Below are 20,029 nucleotides of genomic sequence, written 5' to 3'. Positions count from 1 at the left end.
AACAAAAAACTGCTGAATTTGCAAGAACGAACAGAAATAGTGACATTTTATTGGTCTGTTGCAGATATTTTTGGAATTATTACTGAGGAGGAAGTGATAATAGTTCTTCCTTAGACAACTTTAAATTGACGTAGCCAATTAGTGTTTCTAATTTCCTTTTCAACTTATAGTTTTGGCTAATTTACCAAAATTGATCTTAACTGTAGGGGAAGCTGCTGTACCCACGGACGGTTTTACCTACGGATGTTGGTCAGGAAATTCCAGGTATTGTAGAGAGAGAGATCCTAATTAGGGTTCAACGTGTGTGCCACAACCCTCTCCAATACCCCAGAAAGTTTCAACGCCATCAAACTTACATTTAAGATTCTATCGCATTTTTTCAGTTTTAGTAGGATCTAAGTAAAAAAAACAAGAACAATTTCTTTTTTTTTTACTCTGTCATGGATTGTATTATTCACTTTTGTTGTAGGTATGATTTGACCTCAAACCCATGAGTAAGTCACCAAAATATTTATGCTAGAATGTACCATAAAACCGTACAACTTTAGACCACTTTATGTGTACTTTTCTTCATATTTTCATCACTTTGCCAAAAATGGTTGAGAATTTAACCATACACTACTATACATTTCAGCTGTAGAGTGATGCTTCGAAAAAAATTCTAAATTACGCGCAAAGGGAGGGGGGAACCTTTTTGTATAGTGGTATAAAGTTTGCATATGGTAGGGACAACTTTAGACCACCTCATATTTTTCTTGATATGCACCACTTTACCACTCCGGTCTAAATTTACAATGCATAGATCGTTCTGTTCCAATCCCGTACACAGCAAAAATTGAAGAAACAAAAACAAAAAAAAAAAAAAATTGTACTTACTTTTTCCAATTTATAAAATTTTTATACTTTTTGAGTCAATTTCAGGTTCTCTTAAATAAAATCAATTGCGAAAAATACAATATTTTATTCAGATACATAAATATGAACGTTAGATAGTATGAAAAGCAATTAGTAGGTACCTACTCCTGGATTTTTTTATATTTTTACAAAGGCATTTTTGTTTATCATTTTTTACAAGGGCTTGATACAAATTTTGTCTCAATTGGGTTGGTTTCTTTGTTGTCGCAAGAATTTGCTTTTATTTGTACCAAATGACATCAGGGGAATGAGGCCAACAGTAAAATTTACCCTTTTTTGCTTTTCTTGTTGAAATTTGGTGGCTCCTGATTTCTTGGATCACGTTTTCCTTTAGTTCAGGCGAGTAGTTGAGGTAAGGACGGCCGCCTATCTTCCTTTCCCTGGATTCATGTCTAGTACCAAAGAAACCCCAAAACTAAAAAACTGCTCAAGACAATACAAAATTGTTCACAAAATATTGACAAACGATAGTAAAAATGGGTGGTCTAAAGTTGCAACTTGAATTCCCGTATTTTATTTACTTCGAAACGAGAAGTAAACAAAGCAACATCAGGATTCGCCGATAAGGCTAAATCATCTTAAAAACATAAGTAATAAATTAATAAACTTACTTTCGGAGAATTCAATCGGCAAATATAGGTTTTGAAGTAGACTTTGAGAGCTGAAGCAAAAATTTCAAAAAAACCTCCCAACACAAATGAATGTTGCCACGAGAATGATAACATTGGAGCTTGGGGTAACCAACATGAACTTCACTGGACAACATTTGCGAACCTACTGATTTTTTAAAGACTTTAGCTTTGCTCCAATGACCACTACATGGCACATACTACCAGATTCCTTCAATGGTCTAAAGTTGCAACACTGGTCTTAAGTTGTACGGTTTTATGGTACCTAGTATGAAGTAGCATCCACATTTAAAAGAATTGGCTTGGTTCACTCATTGCTTTTGAAACAAAGCAATCATATACTTAACTCTTTTTTTGCAAGATCATAAACTTTGACCTCTACTCGAAGGCCAACAAGTGGAATTTGAGAGGAAAGAAGCTTCACTTTTTCTTATCACAATACTTATACAATATCCTGAAAGTTTCAGGAAAATTGAAGGTGTCAACTATCAGGCCCCCATTCACTTTGTCCAAGTTAAAAAAAATGACTCTTTAATATAATAATTTTAATATAATATTTAACATTTTGAAAAGATGTCCTTCAAGTTTGGGTTATAAGCAAATTATTAGCTTCTGAGGTTTGAAAAAAAAAAAAAATTCCAGGGTTCATACTCTATTTGGATGAAAAAAATTCCATGACTGTTCCAAGACTTTTTCATGACTTCATAAAAATTTTTATGTCCTTGTTACACAAAGAGAATAGTACTATCTGTCAATTTTCTGCAATTGGTATTAGGAAAACTATTATGTGAATGCCACTACCTTATCAAAGCATTTGCTTGTGACTGAAAAAACATCAGTGCAAAGTACAGAAACTAATAACTATTCTTATATATCTTTTTAATTTAAGTAAGGTAAACCTATAGTGAATGCAATATACAGATGTTTAAATTAATGATTATTTAATAAGCAGAGCAGAATAGTAATAAATAGGGCGGAATATTAATAAATGGGACCAAGGTTGAATGAGTCATTACAAAGTTTTCAAAAATAAATTTACTTCATAAAAATATTGCCCTTTGGTGTCAACAGTGTATCTAATAATCTATGTAACTTGACAGCATTTTGGTTCATTGAATTAAAGCCTCGTTTTTCAGTAAATTCATTTTTTTTAAGTATTAGTATTCCCTATTTCTTTGTTCTATCGCCTGACTAAATGTTTATTTTCTAAAGCCTTCAATATATTAAGATAAACTCTGACAAGTTTAATAATGATTTTTTATGAGTGGTTGAAATGACCCCTGGGCATCGGATGCAATTGAATTATACTTTTTGAGTGGGTGTGGCAAAATCTAGAATGTGCAAGTCCAGTTCTAAAAAATATAAAATATAAGAAGCGCTGAAAAGAATTGTGAATTCCAAATAAGTGATGTTCCAGTAGTAAAACTACATAAAAAAAAAAAAAAAAGGCGGATGGCTGTTACAGAAGAGGATGCAATAGGATTCCAAAACTCAGATTTGTTTTGGGGATGGTTCAGTTTTCCAAAGTAAATAGCTTTCATATGCAATACTGTTAAATCACTGAAGATTTCTAATGTTCTTTTAGCTTCTGTTACTTTCTTACTACCCAAGACATTTTTCTATGACTTGAAATACATTTCTATGACTTTTAGTGAAAAAATTAATTTTCCATGACTTTTCCAGGTCTGAAAAATCTGTTTATTTTTTCCCATGACTTTCCAGGCTCCCCTTTCCATGACCTGTACAAACCCTGAAAATCCAATTACAAAAAAAAAGATTTATAATTGTTACTAATTTGTCAAGTGCTATTTTTATGCTTCATGTGCTTAATGTGTTGTCATCGTGCTAAATTTGGTGTTTACTCCATTAATTTTCACTCAAAGTAAAAAAATTATCTTAATTTTTTGAAACTTTACCTTGATGTTGATTTTTCCTGCTTTATACTATTTAACATTATGTGTATGTGTTTGGCGAGAAATGGAAGAGATATCATCCAGTTGGCATTGTTTCTAGACCAAATTTGGAGAATGTCAGTTAGTTTATCTACTTTTCACTCTGTTTAGTTCTGTGCTGCTTGACCTGCATTCATTGTATTTGCAATTGAATATGTGCTTACTGTTAGTGCTTATGGTGTTTTAGGCCATTTGCTTAATTGCTGTGGATATTTTAGCAATTCTTAATGACTTGTTGGTATCAGTAAATAAATTTGTTATGCTTTTAAGAGGTTTGAGGCACCTATTTATCAAGAACACCTGAAGTAAAAGGTGGATTCCAAATAATATTCTAAAAATTCCAACTCATTGGAAAAATTAAATAATAATTGTGATATTTTTTACATCCTGGTTTATTACAAATATACTACCTCATAGTGTCCAAAAAGCTGCTCTTTGGATGGAATAGCTGGGCTGTTTTTAATATACTTATGACATTCCTAAAATATGAAAAATATGTAAGCACAAATGAGAAAACTTTGCACACATATAAAAAAGTTTCATTAAGTAAAGTAACAAGTTCATGCAGCATAAACACGGAATTCACTCCATTTGCAATTTGCGTTTTACAGCGTGCATTTGCGCGCCTAAGCCTATCGGCGGCATTTCTGACCGATGTGCGTTCATAAAGACTCCCTAACCCATTGCTCTCTTCCTTGTAAATTATACAAGGAACTGCTCTAAAAACACTCATTCTAAAATTAGAATCCTAACACTTGAAATCAAAAGCCACATCAAACGCTAGAAGCAAGTCAGCTGCATTTGATAAACAACAATCATATGTAAATAAGCTGATCATTGGCAACGGAAAGAAACAAATAAAGGCTCATTGTGCTTCATGTATAAGCATTTTATCTATATAGATTGCAAAAAAAGAATAATAGTACTTAAGAAGGTCAATCAATACACATACCTTTTCTGTCAAATAACTGCAACTAGTGATTGCAATACCGGTATACCAAATGCCGGTATTTTTAGCTATTTTGCAATACCAGTATTTGCTGGGGTAGAATATCGGTACTTTTGGCATTAAATAAAAATAATAAATAGTTTTTAACTATAGAGTTTTCAATTAAACTAGTCAGATATCTACTGTTATTATAAATATAAATTTCTTTTTCGATATACGATAGTACCAAAATCAATCTATTGAAGTAAAACTTTGGCTTCAAAGGTGCCAATTTAAAAATATCAATAAATAAAAGTAGTGGAAATATTACAAAACTAGGGGGCTATCGCCCCCTGCTCGCTAACGCTCGCCAACCACCGGAACTGCTTACGCAGTTCCTTCGGATCGCTATGCAATCCGAGCTCGCTACGCTCGCTCACCGGTCACCAAATATTGGTCTAGCTTTATCTGTATTAATAAAAAGGTAGTTTATTTTAAAAATATGAATATCATAACACTTATGATTTTCATATATTTAAAAAGGGACAATTACTTTGACATGCAACTTGTGCATTGGATAATCATAAAGCAAAAGTTTGCAATTCCATTATCTTTTGAGAGAAGTATGCAAAGGAACATTTTTGTACTAAAATTACAAACATAATATAATCTTTTTTCCCTACATTTACTGAATGCAAAAGAAATTGCAGTGAAAAAACCCTACAATGTTAACACACTTAAAAACATTTCATGGTCATTAACTATAGTATGTTTAGTGTCAAAATATGTGTATATATATGTTTTAAAATGTCTAACAGTTGCAAAGAGCGAGCAACTTCTGACATTCTCTGAAAGCAGTGATTTAGTAAAAAAATGTTAGAATGAGTGTTTTAAGAGTCAAGAAACCAAATCCAGTGGCACGACAGCTTATGAGGGCCAAGGCCTACTGTACCCATCTCACTCCTTCTGATCAAGGGCTTTGGGGTGCTAGGCAGATGTTCCGGTTAAGAGGTCAGCCTAACATGGAACCCTCAGGGGTTAGTTCCCAAGCATAGTTTTTATTTTATTGATCCACTGAAGGAATGAACAGCTGAATCAATCATGCCCAACCCAGAGATCGAACCCGGACCTGCAGCGTGGAAGGGCTACCACTGAGCCTCTGGGCTTCAGAGCACTTGAATATAATTTACGAAGAAGAGAGCAGTGGACTACGGAGACTTTAGATGAAAGATCTGAACGCAGATTGGTCAGAAATGCTGCCGATACGCTAAAGTGCACAAATGCACACCGTCTTCAAATCGAAAGAATTCCGCAAGTGTTTCCGAATACATTTACAGATTAATCATGCACTTTGCAGGAGAAAAAGAATTGACCTAAGACTGATAATTATAAAACTGGAGAAATATATTATTGTAGCAAAAAATATTGATTATTATATAACACCAATATTTGTCATACCTCGGATACCATTTATTTCATCCGATAGCAATGTGCCTTTTAAATTCAAACAAACAATTTCCCGTTAGATTAGCCTTCCTAATGACTATAAATAAAGCAGAAGATCAAAATGATTTTGTGAAAACATATTAGCAGTAATATCAGGTTTCACAATTCAATTTGTTGCTTTACTTTGCCCCTGTGGTTCAATTCTTAACATCAATGCCATTGCAAAAGTATGAAATGTTTTGCTCTTCAGGTCTTCACGATTCAATTTGTTGCTTTACTTTGTCATTGTTGTTCAGTTCTTAACTTCAATGCATTGCAAAACTAAGTAACATGTTTTGCAATGAGAACTGTCCAATAAATTCATTTAGTCTATGTGGAATAACATAATACTGTTAAGCACAGTTAATATGTTTCTCTTCTATTCGTTTTTATCAATTATACGTTTATTAAACTGTCCCTGGAGGGTCTAATATACATTTTCTTTACCAATTATACATTTTTTCATTTGTACGCTTTTTTCATTGTCCCTTAAAAAATGTATAAGCGTTGCTTCACTGTATATAAAAAATGTGGTTGGAAAAAAAACTTCAGTATTTACAGGTTGCAGTTAGTTAAGCTTGACCACAAAAAGAAGGCGGATGACCTTGAAGGGAAACATCATTTGTAATAGGTAGAATCTTCCAGAAAGCACCAAATAGTAAGAGGCATGGTCTCGCTAATCCTATCTATTCCAAAATTATAACAAACAACCTATTACAAATGATACAAATGATGTTTTTGTATTGAGGTCATCCACCTTCTTTTCATGGTAAGCTATAGCAGGGCTGTGGAGTCAGACTGGCTTTATGGTAAAGGAGTCGGAGTCGAAGGTTTAAAATTTCAAGAGACGGAGTTGGTAAATTTCTCTCAAAATTTGCAGCTCTGCCAATATTTGCGGAGTCGCAGCCGGAGTCAGACTAATTTTGGGTAAAGGAGTCGGAGTCTCTAAAAATCCTGTAGTCGGAGAAAGACATTTTTCCTCCGACTCTACAGCCCTGGTAAGTAGGGAATTTTTTTTTTTTGCAAGCACTATGGTTAACGGAAAAACCTTTCGACATCAACATTAACTTTGCAAAGGATTTTCAAAAAAAGAAGAAAATCATAATACTTCTCTGCCTACACGATAGAAAATTTCTGGGTTTTCAGATACTATGACTCTTGAATGCCTTACATATGACGTCATGTCTATGATTGAAAAGTGGTTTTGTCAAATCTAAAAAAAAATTATCAAAAGTTTGACCCTGTGCGTTATTTATAGTCATTAGGAAGGCTAATCTAACAGGAAATTGTTCACGTTTGAATTTAAAAGGCACGTTACTATCGGATAATATAAGTGGTATTCGAGGATAAGTATCAGTGTTATTATTAGCATTTTTAAAAAAAATAAAATAATATTTTTCTCCAGTTTCATTACTATCACTGTTATTTCAACTCTTTTCTCCAGTAAAGTGTATGATTATACCGGAAATGTGTTTCAAAACACTTACAGATCTCACTCGATTTGCAATTCGCGGTTCACGGTGTGCGTTTGCGCGCCTAATCCTATCGGCAGCATTTCTTACCGATCATCGTTTAAATCTTTCATCTAAAGACTCCTAAGCACACTGCTCTTTTCTTTCTAAATTATATTCAAGTGATCGAAAACACTCATTCAAAAATCAAAATTCTAACGCTAGACATCTAACGCTAGAAGCGAGTCTGCAGCACTTGTAAACAACGATCGTAAACAAAGCGGATCGTTGCAATGGAGAGAAAGAAATAAAGGCTCGTTTTGCGCCATGCATAAGCGTTTTATATATATAGATTATATTTTCATCACTAGATGGTCTGATGAATTGCACTTTCGTGAATTTATGTGAACCAAGTTTTTATTTTCTCCATTTCCTTGACTTGCCCTCCCGTGAAAATTAATTTTAAGTGTAATTACGAATATGTTTGTTCTATGAACACTTTATTCCAACCATCAATGGCAGCAATTCTTTATGATATTTTTTAAAAATTATTTGTCTCAACTACTGAATTTTGACAAAAATTTTTTCTTGTTAAGTTTACCAAACAGTAATTTGTCATCACCGGTATTAGTGAGTGTTCTGTTTTATTATTCAGCTGTATACCAACCAAGAAAATATTTATAATGCCTTGAACATTTGCAAAGAAGTAAGAGTTGGAACATATTTTAAGATATTGCATAATTGTAAAGAATTTCGAAAGCAGAAAAAAAAAAAAACTAACAAGTTAAAATTTACCATAAATTTTAAACCAAAGGGTTAATAAAAAGCAAATACAAACCCATTCTGACCAAGAGGAAATTGTTGAAGATGATGTTAAGAAAATAATTGTCGCTCAAAGACCTGCTACAGTTAGCTATAAATAATAATAAATAAACTACCCCCCCCCCCCCCAAAAAAAAAACACCTACACTCACAAAAATGATTTTTTACAGACCCAACAAAATAAAGACCGAATTACTAGAAAATGAAGGACTTGCAGGCAACTACAGGAGGTTAATCGCGCATTATTAACAGTACTATTAAATAGATGCATCATGTTTCTCGCTATTACTGATTTTTTGTAATGATATTTGTTCCGTCTTTTTTTGGACCTGATAGGTATTATATTACTTTAACTTATAAGTTGAGTTGCATCAGTACTCCTTCTAATTTAAAATCACTTAGCTTGTAACAAACCTAACTTGATTTCAGCTTCAGGTAGGGGAGCTAGGGGCTTGATGTAACAGGGGTAAGTAGTAACAGTGCTTTTTTACTAAGAATTTAAACGTTATTAACTTTTTTTTGACTCAATCTTACTGTTATAATGTACCGCGTCACCTCATCACCGCCAGTGTCCCGCCAGGCGACACAGTGAGTGGGTGTGTGCGAGCCCTCCGCTATTGGCATGTAACATATTTTTTGACCTTCGTAAATTTTTAGTTAGTTTTATTATTTTTGACTAAATAGGGCTTTCAATATTTTATTTCATTTTTACATTTATCTATGTATGATGTATTATCATAGTTTTCAAGATTACAAAGTTGTTTGAATAGTTAACACGCTAAATATGAAAAACTATGATTTGGGGTTAATTGTAACAAAATCTTGGAGTATGTTGTAACATGTTACAACTTGCCCCATATTGTTGTATGTTATTTGTAATGCAATAAGGGATTTAAAGCTTCCAGTGTTTGGTTTTTAAATGTAGATATTTTCTAAGAATGTGACTTTGCGCCCTCTTTTGTCACTGATTGTCCAGATCCCACTAAACAATCAGAAAATTCTCTAAATGTGATTGAAAATTTATCGTTGAATCTCGAAACTGCTAACAAATTTTTCCCATCGAAAATTAGACCATTACTAAAGGCACCACCAAGGAAAACAAATATAAATAACAGGCGTTAAATGAAGTCCACTGTTTTGAGAGACACACCAAAAAAAAAAAAAAAAAAAAGAAGCTTTGAGAATGGAATATGAAAAAAAAGAGGAAAAAAAACAGAAAAAAGATAATAAAGATAAAGAAAAAGTAAAGGGAAAAGACAAACGTAAAAATCTGCAAACAATAAAGATGGAATAGAAAGAATAAAGAAAAGGGTTTTAAATTTGGATTCGGAATCTGAAGAGTGGTATTGTCTAGTTTGCAATGAAGGGTATTGTCATTCAAAAGGTGATTGGGTTGAATGTATTGTATGTAAGATGTGGGCACATGTAGGATGTGTCAGAGGAGAAATCGGATGAAGACTAAATTCATTGATAAAGAGACTTATGAACAGACTGATTATTATAAGATGTAAGAACTAAGAGATTATTAAAATTCTTAATTTGGAGGTTTATAATTTAACTTACTGTGATTTTGAAGTGCCTAGTTTGTATATAAGTACCTATGGTAGAATTTTACTACAAAACAAGATTAATAGTTTAAAACTAAAATATTTAAATTGTTGATTAGCAAAAAACTGTTTCAGTTAATTATTTAATAGTAGATGCATTTAATAGAAGTATCTTATTATTTTCATTAAATACCTATTTATTTGTAGAAAACAAAGTAAAATGTAAAGAGAATAAATGATTAATGGTGTAAAATTCCTGTTTTTTATTGTTGTTACTATATGCAACAATAGATGTTACAACAAACCTCAAGTATGGGATAAGTTGTAACACTTTCCTTTTTATAGAATTTTTTTTCCTGAAAGAGATAGCTATAGATGTGATGTTTTATCAATTAGACTTCATAGAAGAATAGTCAGAGTACCAATCAAAGTTTATTTAGTGATAATTTAACCAATACATCTCAAGATATGACGACATTTTTTAAATTGTTACAACAAGCCCCTCGCTCCCCTAATATACGATTATACTAACCATTACGACAGCAATTTCTTTAAAACAGTCCAATTCAGTCAAAAATAAAAATTATTACTGTTAGGGAATAAAAGCTTTGCAGTATTTTAATAAATTTATGGCAGTTTTCAACAACATATACGAGTTCAATGAAACATCGTATCAGCTGTATCTATATTGAAACAATTTATCACAAAGAATATTTTCAGCTTAGGTTGCAAAATCCTTAAATATGAATTACAAACTGGATCACAATTTATATTGGATACACCACTAGTTTGATTACAAAAATTTTACTAAGCTTTTTATCATCTATCATAATGAATGATTTAGAAATATCTAAGAGAAGAATCTCTACTCTTTCTCTCTAGGACTAAATCTTAACAAATCTGGACATAGGAAATTCAAACACTCTACAATACTGAAGACTAGCAGCCACTTTAGATTTAACATATTTTGTCGACTCACTAGAAAAATACTTGCAAATTTCCACTGAAATTTCAGGGGTCTAAGACAATATATTTCAATCAAAGTTTTGTCCTAAAAGTTAATTAGGAGAAGCCGGGAAAAAATTTCAGAAAAAAGTTTAGCATTACACAGTTAAAGAAATTCTTAAAATGCTTTCCCACTGCAGCATATTTTTATAATCATTTGTTTATTTTTGTTCATCAATAAGAGTATATTCATGAAAGGTTTGTTCTCAAAAGTATTTTATACATTTGCTTCATAACATTCAAAGTTTTCAACTTAATATCAGGAATTATGCAAGCTATAGTAGAGACAGTATCCTTAAACCAGTAAGCAAAACAATACTTAATACAGTCGAGCCTCCATATATCAAACTTCTACATATCAAAATTTTCTATATATCTAAATCCCGACAAGTTTCATTGTTTATTACAGTAAACTCCCGATTATCCGCAGAATTGGGTGGCACAAGTGCCGCGGATAATAAAAATCGCGGATAACCGCAAAAAGACTAAAATGGGGGACAAATCATGTAAAAATTGTCCTATCTCAAATTCTTAACTGTATTGATGCATAACACTTTCTGCAAACAGTGAAAATATATATAGAGTACAGTACAAATGTTTTGTATTTTTGCACAACCGAACTTAAAATCAATAACAAACAAGTGTATGTACGATGAAGAACGCACAAAAATAATAATAATAATAATAATAATAATAAAATTAAAATAAATCAATCAATCAAGCAAAAACAACTGAGTGTAAATTTACAATTTTACAAAAAAAAAAAAAAACAGCCACTGGTATTCGCTTTTTACTGCGAAAATACATGTTCGTGATTGTTGATTGATTCGCGGATAATCCGCCCCGCGGATAAACCGCTCGTGGATAATCGGGAGTCTACTGTACATAGAAAAATTGTTTCTATATATTGAAAAAATCTCTATATATCGAAATTTTTTTGAGATCTTCGTAGAATTTTTTTTCTACTTTAGACTGTTTGACACATGAAAAATGAAGTTTAGGGGAGAAAATTATGTTTACTAAAGGTAGCTAAGAAACTCATAAGAAATCTGAGTCTGAGGGGTGTGTAGATAGGTCGTTGTTCAATTCTGGAGTTCTCAAATTCCCTGAAGTTTATTTCAAACCTTAGTTGTAACCAGTAACACTGTAAAATCAGTTTAAAGTTATCCTTTTTCTCTGCTGATTATCATTCCTAGTCTTTTTAGCTTCAGTAAAAATCATTCAAGTTAAGTAGATTGATTTTTTACTTTTCTCTCGATTACATTATCAAAACAAAAATCCCCTCATGTTGCGAATCAAGTGTAACTGCAAAAAAATAAAGGTGTATGAAGGCACAAAAATGTAATTTCTGTTAATTTTTCAGTTATTAACTTTCGTTTAATCCGATGCTCGAAAAAATTAGAAATTGGTTTCATGCACGAAAATTAGCTTTAGTTTTAATGTTTTAGAAGATTTTTATGATAAAATAAGATTGTTTCTATATATCGAAATTTTTTCTGGCAATTTGCTACTTCGATATAAGGAGGTCCGACTGTATATGATGACATGCGAACAGTCTTACTAAATATTATTTAACTGCACATGTGTCAGTAATAAAAAAAGCATTTTGGATAATTTATACACAAAATATATTGAGCTTCTCTAGTAAAATTCTTAAGAATTAATGTGAAAATCTGCAGAGATACCTACGATCCAATGAGTAAAATTTTAATTACTTTCAAAGAGAAGAAAAACTGCAAGCAGTCTTTTTCCATATTGTTAATTTTTTGGGCAAATGTTGATATCGGAAAGCTAGAACTACCAATTTTTAATTAATATAGTTCTCATTTTTTATTCAGTTTGAATGCATATTTCTTTTCCCTATTTCATGCATAAAATTTACCTTTGCAAAGTCACTTAAGTTTTCCAAATAGGCAGAGTTTTCAAATGAATCTGAAAAAGAAAAAAACATATAAATTATGAGAATAAATGGTAGGAAAAAATTAACTTTAAACTACAGGCTTCTGGTACATAATTTTTATTTTTCAAAACCCAATAAAACATATTTTATGAATCAGAATGTTTTTAACTTTGTTTTAATGTGGATACCCATATTGAAAGTTTTGTTTTACAGTTTTGAACATGATATCAGATAAGTGATGCCCCACTACCCATACACTAAGTAAGTCAAATGGTGTTTTTCATGACTCTTAGAAGCAAAGCAGAGGGTTTGTTGGCAGTTTCTGCCGGAATGTTGATCTGTAGGTCTTGTCGAGTCCTTGACGGTTGTCATAAACACAGGATTCGGACCTCCCCCCCCTTATACACACAAAATAAAAACTGCAAGGGGCAAATCAGGGAACATGCTGGGCATTCCAAAGTACATTTTTTATATTTATTCACTCAGAGAAGAGTTCCACCAAACCAGCTGTTGATGCCTTTTTAGTGTGAGCTGTTCTCTGTCCTGTTGGAATCAAATGTCTTCTAAGTAAATTAAAAAAAATCCCAGGAAAAAATGGACTTTTTCAGTGCTTGGGCAAAAGGGGTATCACCTACTTTATATGATTTTCAGAACCGTGTAAAGTAAAACTTTAGTTACGTACCCACACTGACTAAAAGTAAAAAAAAGACCCTTTTTCAAAGTGTGCTTTACTGCATATTGAAATAAGAAATTTATGATGCCGAATCCAGTATATTTAATCTACAAAGCTCTAAATGAGCCAAATTAAAATGAATATAAGTTTTAATATAAAACAAATTATTCAAAAAAAAAACAAAAAAAAAAACATGCGACTATCATTTGCAAAGAGGGTCTCCTACTAAGAACAATTCTGGTATTTTAACAGCACAGAAATAAATATTTGCTTTGAATTTTAATTGATCACAGTCAAAAATATCTATGGTTAGATTCAATACAAAAAGAATAACAATAGAAAAATGTACAACACATGAAAATCAGTTACCAACAAAATAAAGCATGCTCATATTTAAAAAACAAATGCTAAAGAATTAACAAAAGTTTACAACTAGCTGATCATAAGTGTCTTGGTGCTGAAACTTTTGTTTGAAGAATGTATTTTACACTTATGATAGTACAGGTTTCTGCAAATTATACTTTGTTATGTGATTATATGATCAGAATGGTAAGGCAGGGTAGATGACAATAAATAAATTCCAACCATAGATGCAGTATTATGCTGAATAACAGAAAAATATTCACACTATTAGAATGTACTTCTACAATTAATTATAACAAACATATATCTTTGCTTCAAATCAACAGTAGGACATCTTAATGTTATTCTGGGATTAGATGTCTTTCTGTTGCTCTGTGGTGACGATATGAGAGAAAGACATTTTTAAGAGCATGATATTTCCAAGAAATAAGATTTTTTGATCAATAATTGCAGCTTGAGAAAGAAGTTCTTTTTTTATAATACTTATGCTAAAATGTCGCCCGCCTTCTCTAGTGGTCAGAGAAGTCTGACTGCGCTGGGGAGGTCCTGGGTTTGAATCCCGGCTTGGGCATGAGTACTATCTTTCTCCTGTTCAGTGGCGGATCCAGAACAAGTTTTCAGATGGGACATCCTCCGTGTGGGTGATATTTTTGTATGATCCTTGCCCTTGATGCTACTAAAGGTATAGCAATTTCGAGCATTTTCCAGTGGAAAGCCCTATGCGTTCTCGGCTACTACCCACCTCATTCTTATTTGTGTGTGTGAGTGTGTCCAATTGCAGATCATTAGGAATGATGTTAGAGGAAGGAATGGGGTTTTGGTAGTACTCTCACCAGTAAATTTTTAGAAATTGATGTTATAAAAGCGTACTTGTAGGTCACTTTTGATGACTGTATCGGGAGGAATGGTGTTCAGAATTGTAGACTGGAAATTTTTCAAAACTGAACTTGGGAGCTTCTAAAACTGCAATTTTGGGCGATTTTTGATGATGTTAGCGGGAGAGGGTTCGAGAACTCATCTTTGGCAATTTTTCAAAACTCAAATTTCAAAATGGCAATAGTAGATTATCTTCGGCTATGTTAGAAAGATAAAAAGATAAAATGAAGGATTTGGGGCTTTCCCCTGGAAATTTAAGTTCTTAAATGCAATTGTATGCTAACTTTTATGACGTCAGGGAGAGTTTGGGACTGTCAACTGGAAATGTTTCTAAATTAAAGTTCTAAACCGCAACCTTAAGCCATGTTTGATGACATGAGGAGATCTGATAAGGTTCAGAACTCCCTCCCCTTCCAGAAATCCTAAAAATGTAATTGTAAGTCACTTTTTATGACATTAGGGGAAGGAATTGAGTTCATTATTCTCTTCTTGAAATTCATTTTGATTAAAATACTAAAATCAAAATTTTAGGCTATTTTTAGTGCAGTTAGGCATTGATGTAAGGATGACTAGCATGGTTTTACACTTCAGGGTCCCTGTACCTACCACTACAGGTGGGTTCACTGGTTGGATGAGGCATGAAATTTTGATTCAGACCAGAAGCCTATCATTCCCTGGTCCAGCACCCCCAGACATATTGATTTGGAATTTTAACTTGGAGGACTTTGTGACCACGATGTATAAAGCATGCCTTGTACCCATTAATGAACACGGAGGATCTTCGACCAACTAGTATCGAATCCGGGACCCTCCGATTACGAGTCTGACATCTTACCAGTTGATTTCTGTGGTAGGGCACTCCTAAAATTTTTTTAAGGGGAAAAATTTCACACATCTTATTCATGGCTCAAGATCATCATAAGGTTACAAAATGGTGACTGATTTTTAAGATCCGTTTTTTACTGGAAGAAAGAACAAATTGAGTTTATGATTCAGGATAGGGTCATTATTAGAATATGAGCACAGAAATCAGGAAAACTGCATCATATTTTTAGATGGAGAAAGATAATTAGCAACATGAACTTAGACATAAAGTAATATTTGCGCAGAAACAAGGATACATGGGCGAACAAACAGAAAACAGTTTTAGATGATTTTTGGTGATGTTAAGGTAAGAGGGGAAGGATTCAGAGGATCTTTCTGGTAAAATTTTAATATTGAAGTCTTAGAAACACGACTGCAGATCATCTTTGATACATTAGTGGAAAAGCTAGGATTCAACAAATCTACCAGAGAAATTTTTTGAAATTCGAGTTGCAAAAAATGTAATTTGATATCATGCTCGAGAGTATTAGAGAAAGGGGTATTGGGGGCTCTCTCCCCAAATTTTCTTTGAATTGAGGTTAAAAAAACCACAATTCTATTCCATCTTTGATGATGATAGGAAAGGGGAGGTTTCAAGGCCTTCTCACTAAATTTTTTCGAAATCTACGCCTTAAAACAGATTTGCAGGCCATCTTTCCATCAAGCTCATTAGTCAATTCTGCCACTTAGATTGACAATATGTAAAGAAATGAAATTTATACTAAAAACATAACAAGTCAAGGAATAGAAAAATTACTTTTTAGGTTCTCAAGCATTATTCCTTTCTGTTTTTTTCTTCTTTTTGATTTATGGCTGTTTTACAAAACTTAAACTTAAAAACCCCCTCATTCTTAAATTCCTGTTTGGAGTGTGTTCTATCCCGAATGTGTTGCATATGTTAGCTAGTAATCAACATATTGTCGCCTCAGAGTAACACTAAGACATCTAATCCTAGGAATAACACTAAGATATCCTACTGTTGCTTTGAGGCGACGATATTTAAATAACGCAATACTTGAAGAAGCATAAAAGCAACATATCTTTCAAAAGACTTCTGCTGCATTAGCTTTAAAAATTTTGAAACCATACCTAGTTTTAGTTGCTGCCAAGGAGGTAATAAAGTCATGTATTCAAACAATTTTCGACATAAGCTATTATGAGCAGAAAGTAGAAGAGTACAAAGTTCACAATGAACTAAACGAGCTCTATGTAAGCGAGATGAACTAGTTGCAGAGCGCCCCATCTAAAAAAAAAAAAAAATGTGTATACATACATATAATCTAATTTTTCACTTAACATAAAAAATCATCACTGATTGTAAGCTTTAAAATACTGGCAAAGGATAAAATATTTTTTTTTGCATAGAAAATAAATCATGAACATACTAAATAGCATTTAATGAATTCATCTAGTTCTCAGCCTGGCGGTACTCGCTCACAAGAGGGCCATTTGGCTCCTGAAAATGGTGATAAATTCTTGAGGGTCAATAAGGGGAACATGAGTACTTCCAGGAGGAAAGTAAAATGATAATTAAAAACAAATATGGCAACAGATATCGAAATTCAAAATATATTAGGATTTGACCGATGCATCAGCCAGGCCAATGGTTCACACATTTGTTTATGTCTATTACAGTTCTGTCCTTCAAAAGATAAATAGAAATAATATTACTAGCATCCAAACAAAAAGTAGCTGCAAAGCAGGTGATGTGTGTCATGTAAATATCAGCTGTGAGGGTTGTTCTTTAATATTTCATTCAATGTTATGCATTTTCTATGCTATTTGCTTTGTTTTTTCTCTGTATTCTTTGATACTACATGCAGGGTATCAGCTACATTTTAAGTTTTGAAATCCATGACTTTTCTCGACTTTCCATGACTTCTCTACTTAACTTTAAATGACTCACAATAGATTTTTTCAAGGAAAAAACATCACTTTTTCACAAGAACAGCTTAATTGTGTTTTGAGAAAATTAAATTGCAATGATCTGATCTATGCTTTGGACATATGTTTCTAAAAATTCAAATTAAATTAAAAAGCAACTAGCTCTCAGCTACTATTATAACTAAAAAACAATTTATGTTACAATAGCTAGTGATACACATGAGATAATTACAGAGTTTTAACTTAATTGCTTTGCTAACAAGGACATGCACTTATAGATAAAAAATTATTGAAAATATTTTTTAAATTCCAATAAATGATACAACATTTTTATAGTATAGGTAAGAATTTACATACAAACAAATTTATTATTTTTTCGCTGAAAAATCTGATTTGAACCACAAAAAAAAAAAAAAAAAAATCAATCACTAAAAATATTGCAAAAAAAAAAAAAGAGTTTTTGATTTCCGAATGATTTTTCAAAATGAAAGAAGCTTCAAACATGCAGCAATAATGATGAAAAACTACTGGTGAATAGCGAAACATTTAAGCTTGAATTTAATTTTTTTTTCTTTTGAACTTCAAATAAATATTTTATTTTATAAATAAAAAATGAATCTGAAACTTTTTCTTCTTTTTTTTAAGCTAGTAGTTTGCTAGAAAAAATTGTGACCTGCAAAAATTTAGTAACAACTAAAATTAAGTTTACAATAAAGAAAATAGATAAATAATCAAAAAAAATAAATAAATTAAATTACTTTATAACTAACTTACCAAACATTACCACCTATTACCACCAAAATTTTAGGATAGGCTACAAATATTGAAACAATTCCCGAATTTGTGATTTTGGTTTCCATGTCTATTTACTTTGCTTCTTTCCATTTTTGTTCATTTGTCGTTCGATCTACATTGTGTGGACTTTTCGTTCTTCTTTTATGCACTGATGAAGGGGCTTGCATTTGACAACCCCGAAACAGCTGTTTGCTGAGTTTTTAACTCTATTTTATTACTTTATTTGTACTTTATACACGTTGTTGTCGTTTTACTCATTCCATAGTAAAAAGTTTTCGACTGCTTTTTTACAAGTTATTGAAAGCATTTTAACTTCCACCCTTCAGCGAGTGATGCAGAATTTTGCTATTCGTTTGCGCCTTATTATAAGCTAAAGATAAAAGACACATCGAACATGTATAAAACAAATTCCCACATATTGTACTTTGTTTTAGAATTTAAAAAGAATTTTTTGAATTAGTAGTTCTCGAGAAATTAATTTTTAACATCAGCGCGTTAATTATTGGTCATCCTGTAAATAAAACTAAAGGTGAATGGTAAAAAATGAACGAAATTAACATTTTTTTATAAGTCTAAAAACAAAAGTAACAGATTAAAAAAAACTAAACTTCATGAGGTAAAATACTGGCTTACCTGTGGTCCAAACAAAACAGTTTCCAAACTGGAATGAGATTTTTTACTTGAAAGACGAGGGCTTCCAGTAAGAAAGGTTTGTTTTGAGGGTTTCTGCATACTATAAGAAAATAAATATTTTAAATAATTTTTTCACTGACAGTTAAACAAATGCAGAAGAATAAAATGGTTTAACAAACCAGAGAAATTTCAGTACATCTAAAACAAGCACAAGTCTATTAACAAATACAGCTAACACTTACTAATTACAAAGAAAAATGTTTTATTTTAATTGATCATGCACCTCAAAACATCAAACACAAAGAAAAACCCACACAAGCTGTAAAAAAAAAGAGTTATAAGGGCTTTATGCTATTAAATCTATAATAATGTAAACTTCAAGTTATAAGAAAGTATTGAAGCATACAAACATAGATATGTCATGTAGCAAAAAGAGTGTTAAACAATATTGAGTTTTCAATACAGTTGACAGGAATGACAGGTAGACCTCTACTGTGGCTTATCACCTAAAATAAAGGTAGCTAAAGATGAGGCAATCACCAGTACCTGAGCTGTATTTGCCACCAAACTTCAACCCGTGGTCATTACAAATGAATGGTTTATTTTGATAAGAGAACAATTCTTAAAAACATAATGAGTTTTATCAACAGTTATCTTATACAATATTTGCCTTAGAGATTATAGCACTTGACAGAAACTATCATTCTTAAGTGAATAAAAAATATATTTATAGTACCAACTTCACTAGACACTGTTGACCACAGCTTTAAATTTTCATAAAATGGCAAATACTCAGTTGGAATATATATATATTGAATCAGCTTTTTATATGCTTCATTTTCATGATATTATTGGTAGCTTTGCTATGTAAGCTGGACAATCTACTTGATTTCTAAACCCGACACATGCAAACATAGTCTCAACAAGTGAAACTAATGCTAAAAAAAAATAAATATAAATTAAATATGACCTTTTAAAAATCTAGGTATATCAGCAGATTGTAATCACTGACTGAAAAAGACACTTTTTGACCTAATAGAAACTTTTCGCCCAAACCTTTTTTGTTTGACAGAACAGCCATCTAATAGCAACGTGCAAATCATTTTTATAACAAATAATGTCAGATGTTACAAAATTATACACATGAAACATAATGGTTAAATGATAGTCAGATATTGAATTTTTATTCAGTTAAGGAAGATAAAGTTTATTTTCATTTTTTTTTCTCATTTTACACCAGCAAAACTATGTTCATAGTCATCAAAGGAATATCATTGTAAGGAAAAATACTGTAAAATCTTATTAAA

General features: G+C 32.0%; 1 protein-coding gene across 1 annotated transcript in view; it reads right to left on the bottom strand.

Annotated features, from left to right (window-relative positions):
• LOC129231735 (protein FAM135A-like) overlaps nt 1–20,029 on the bottom strand; it is a 128,703-nt gene that overhangs the window by 54,916 nt on the left and 53,758 nt on the right. The window contains exons 6-9 of the mRNA XM_054866097.1: nt 18,723–18,822; nt 16,500–16,653; nt 12,617–12,666; nt 3,907–3,975 (exon numbers count right to left, since the gene is read on the bottom strand). Coding sequence (XP_054722072.1) covers nt 3,907–3,975; nt 12,617–12,666; nt 16,500–16,653; nt 18,723–18,822 — 373 coding nt within the window. The remainder of the gene's footprint in view (nt 1–3,906; nt 3,976–12,616; nt 12,667–16,499; nt 16,654–18,722; nt 18,823–20,029) is intronic.

This window comes from Uloborus diversus, chromosome 10 (assembly GCF_026930045.1).
Source record: "Uloborus diversus isolate 005 chromosome 10, Udiv.v.3.1, whole genome shotgun sequence".
NCBI lineage: Eukaryota > Metazoa > Arthropoda > Arachnida > Araneae > Uloboridae > Uloborus > Uloborus diversus.
The sequence above is the reverse complement of the archived record's forward strand: the minus strand, read 5'-3'. Positions and strand labels throughout refer to the sequence as shown.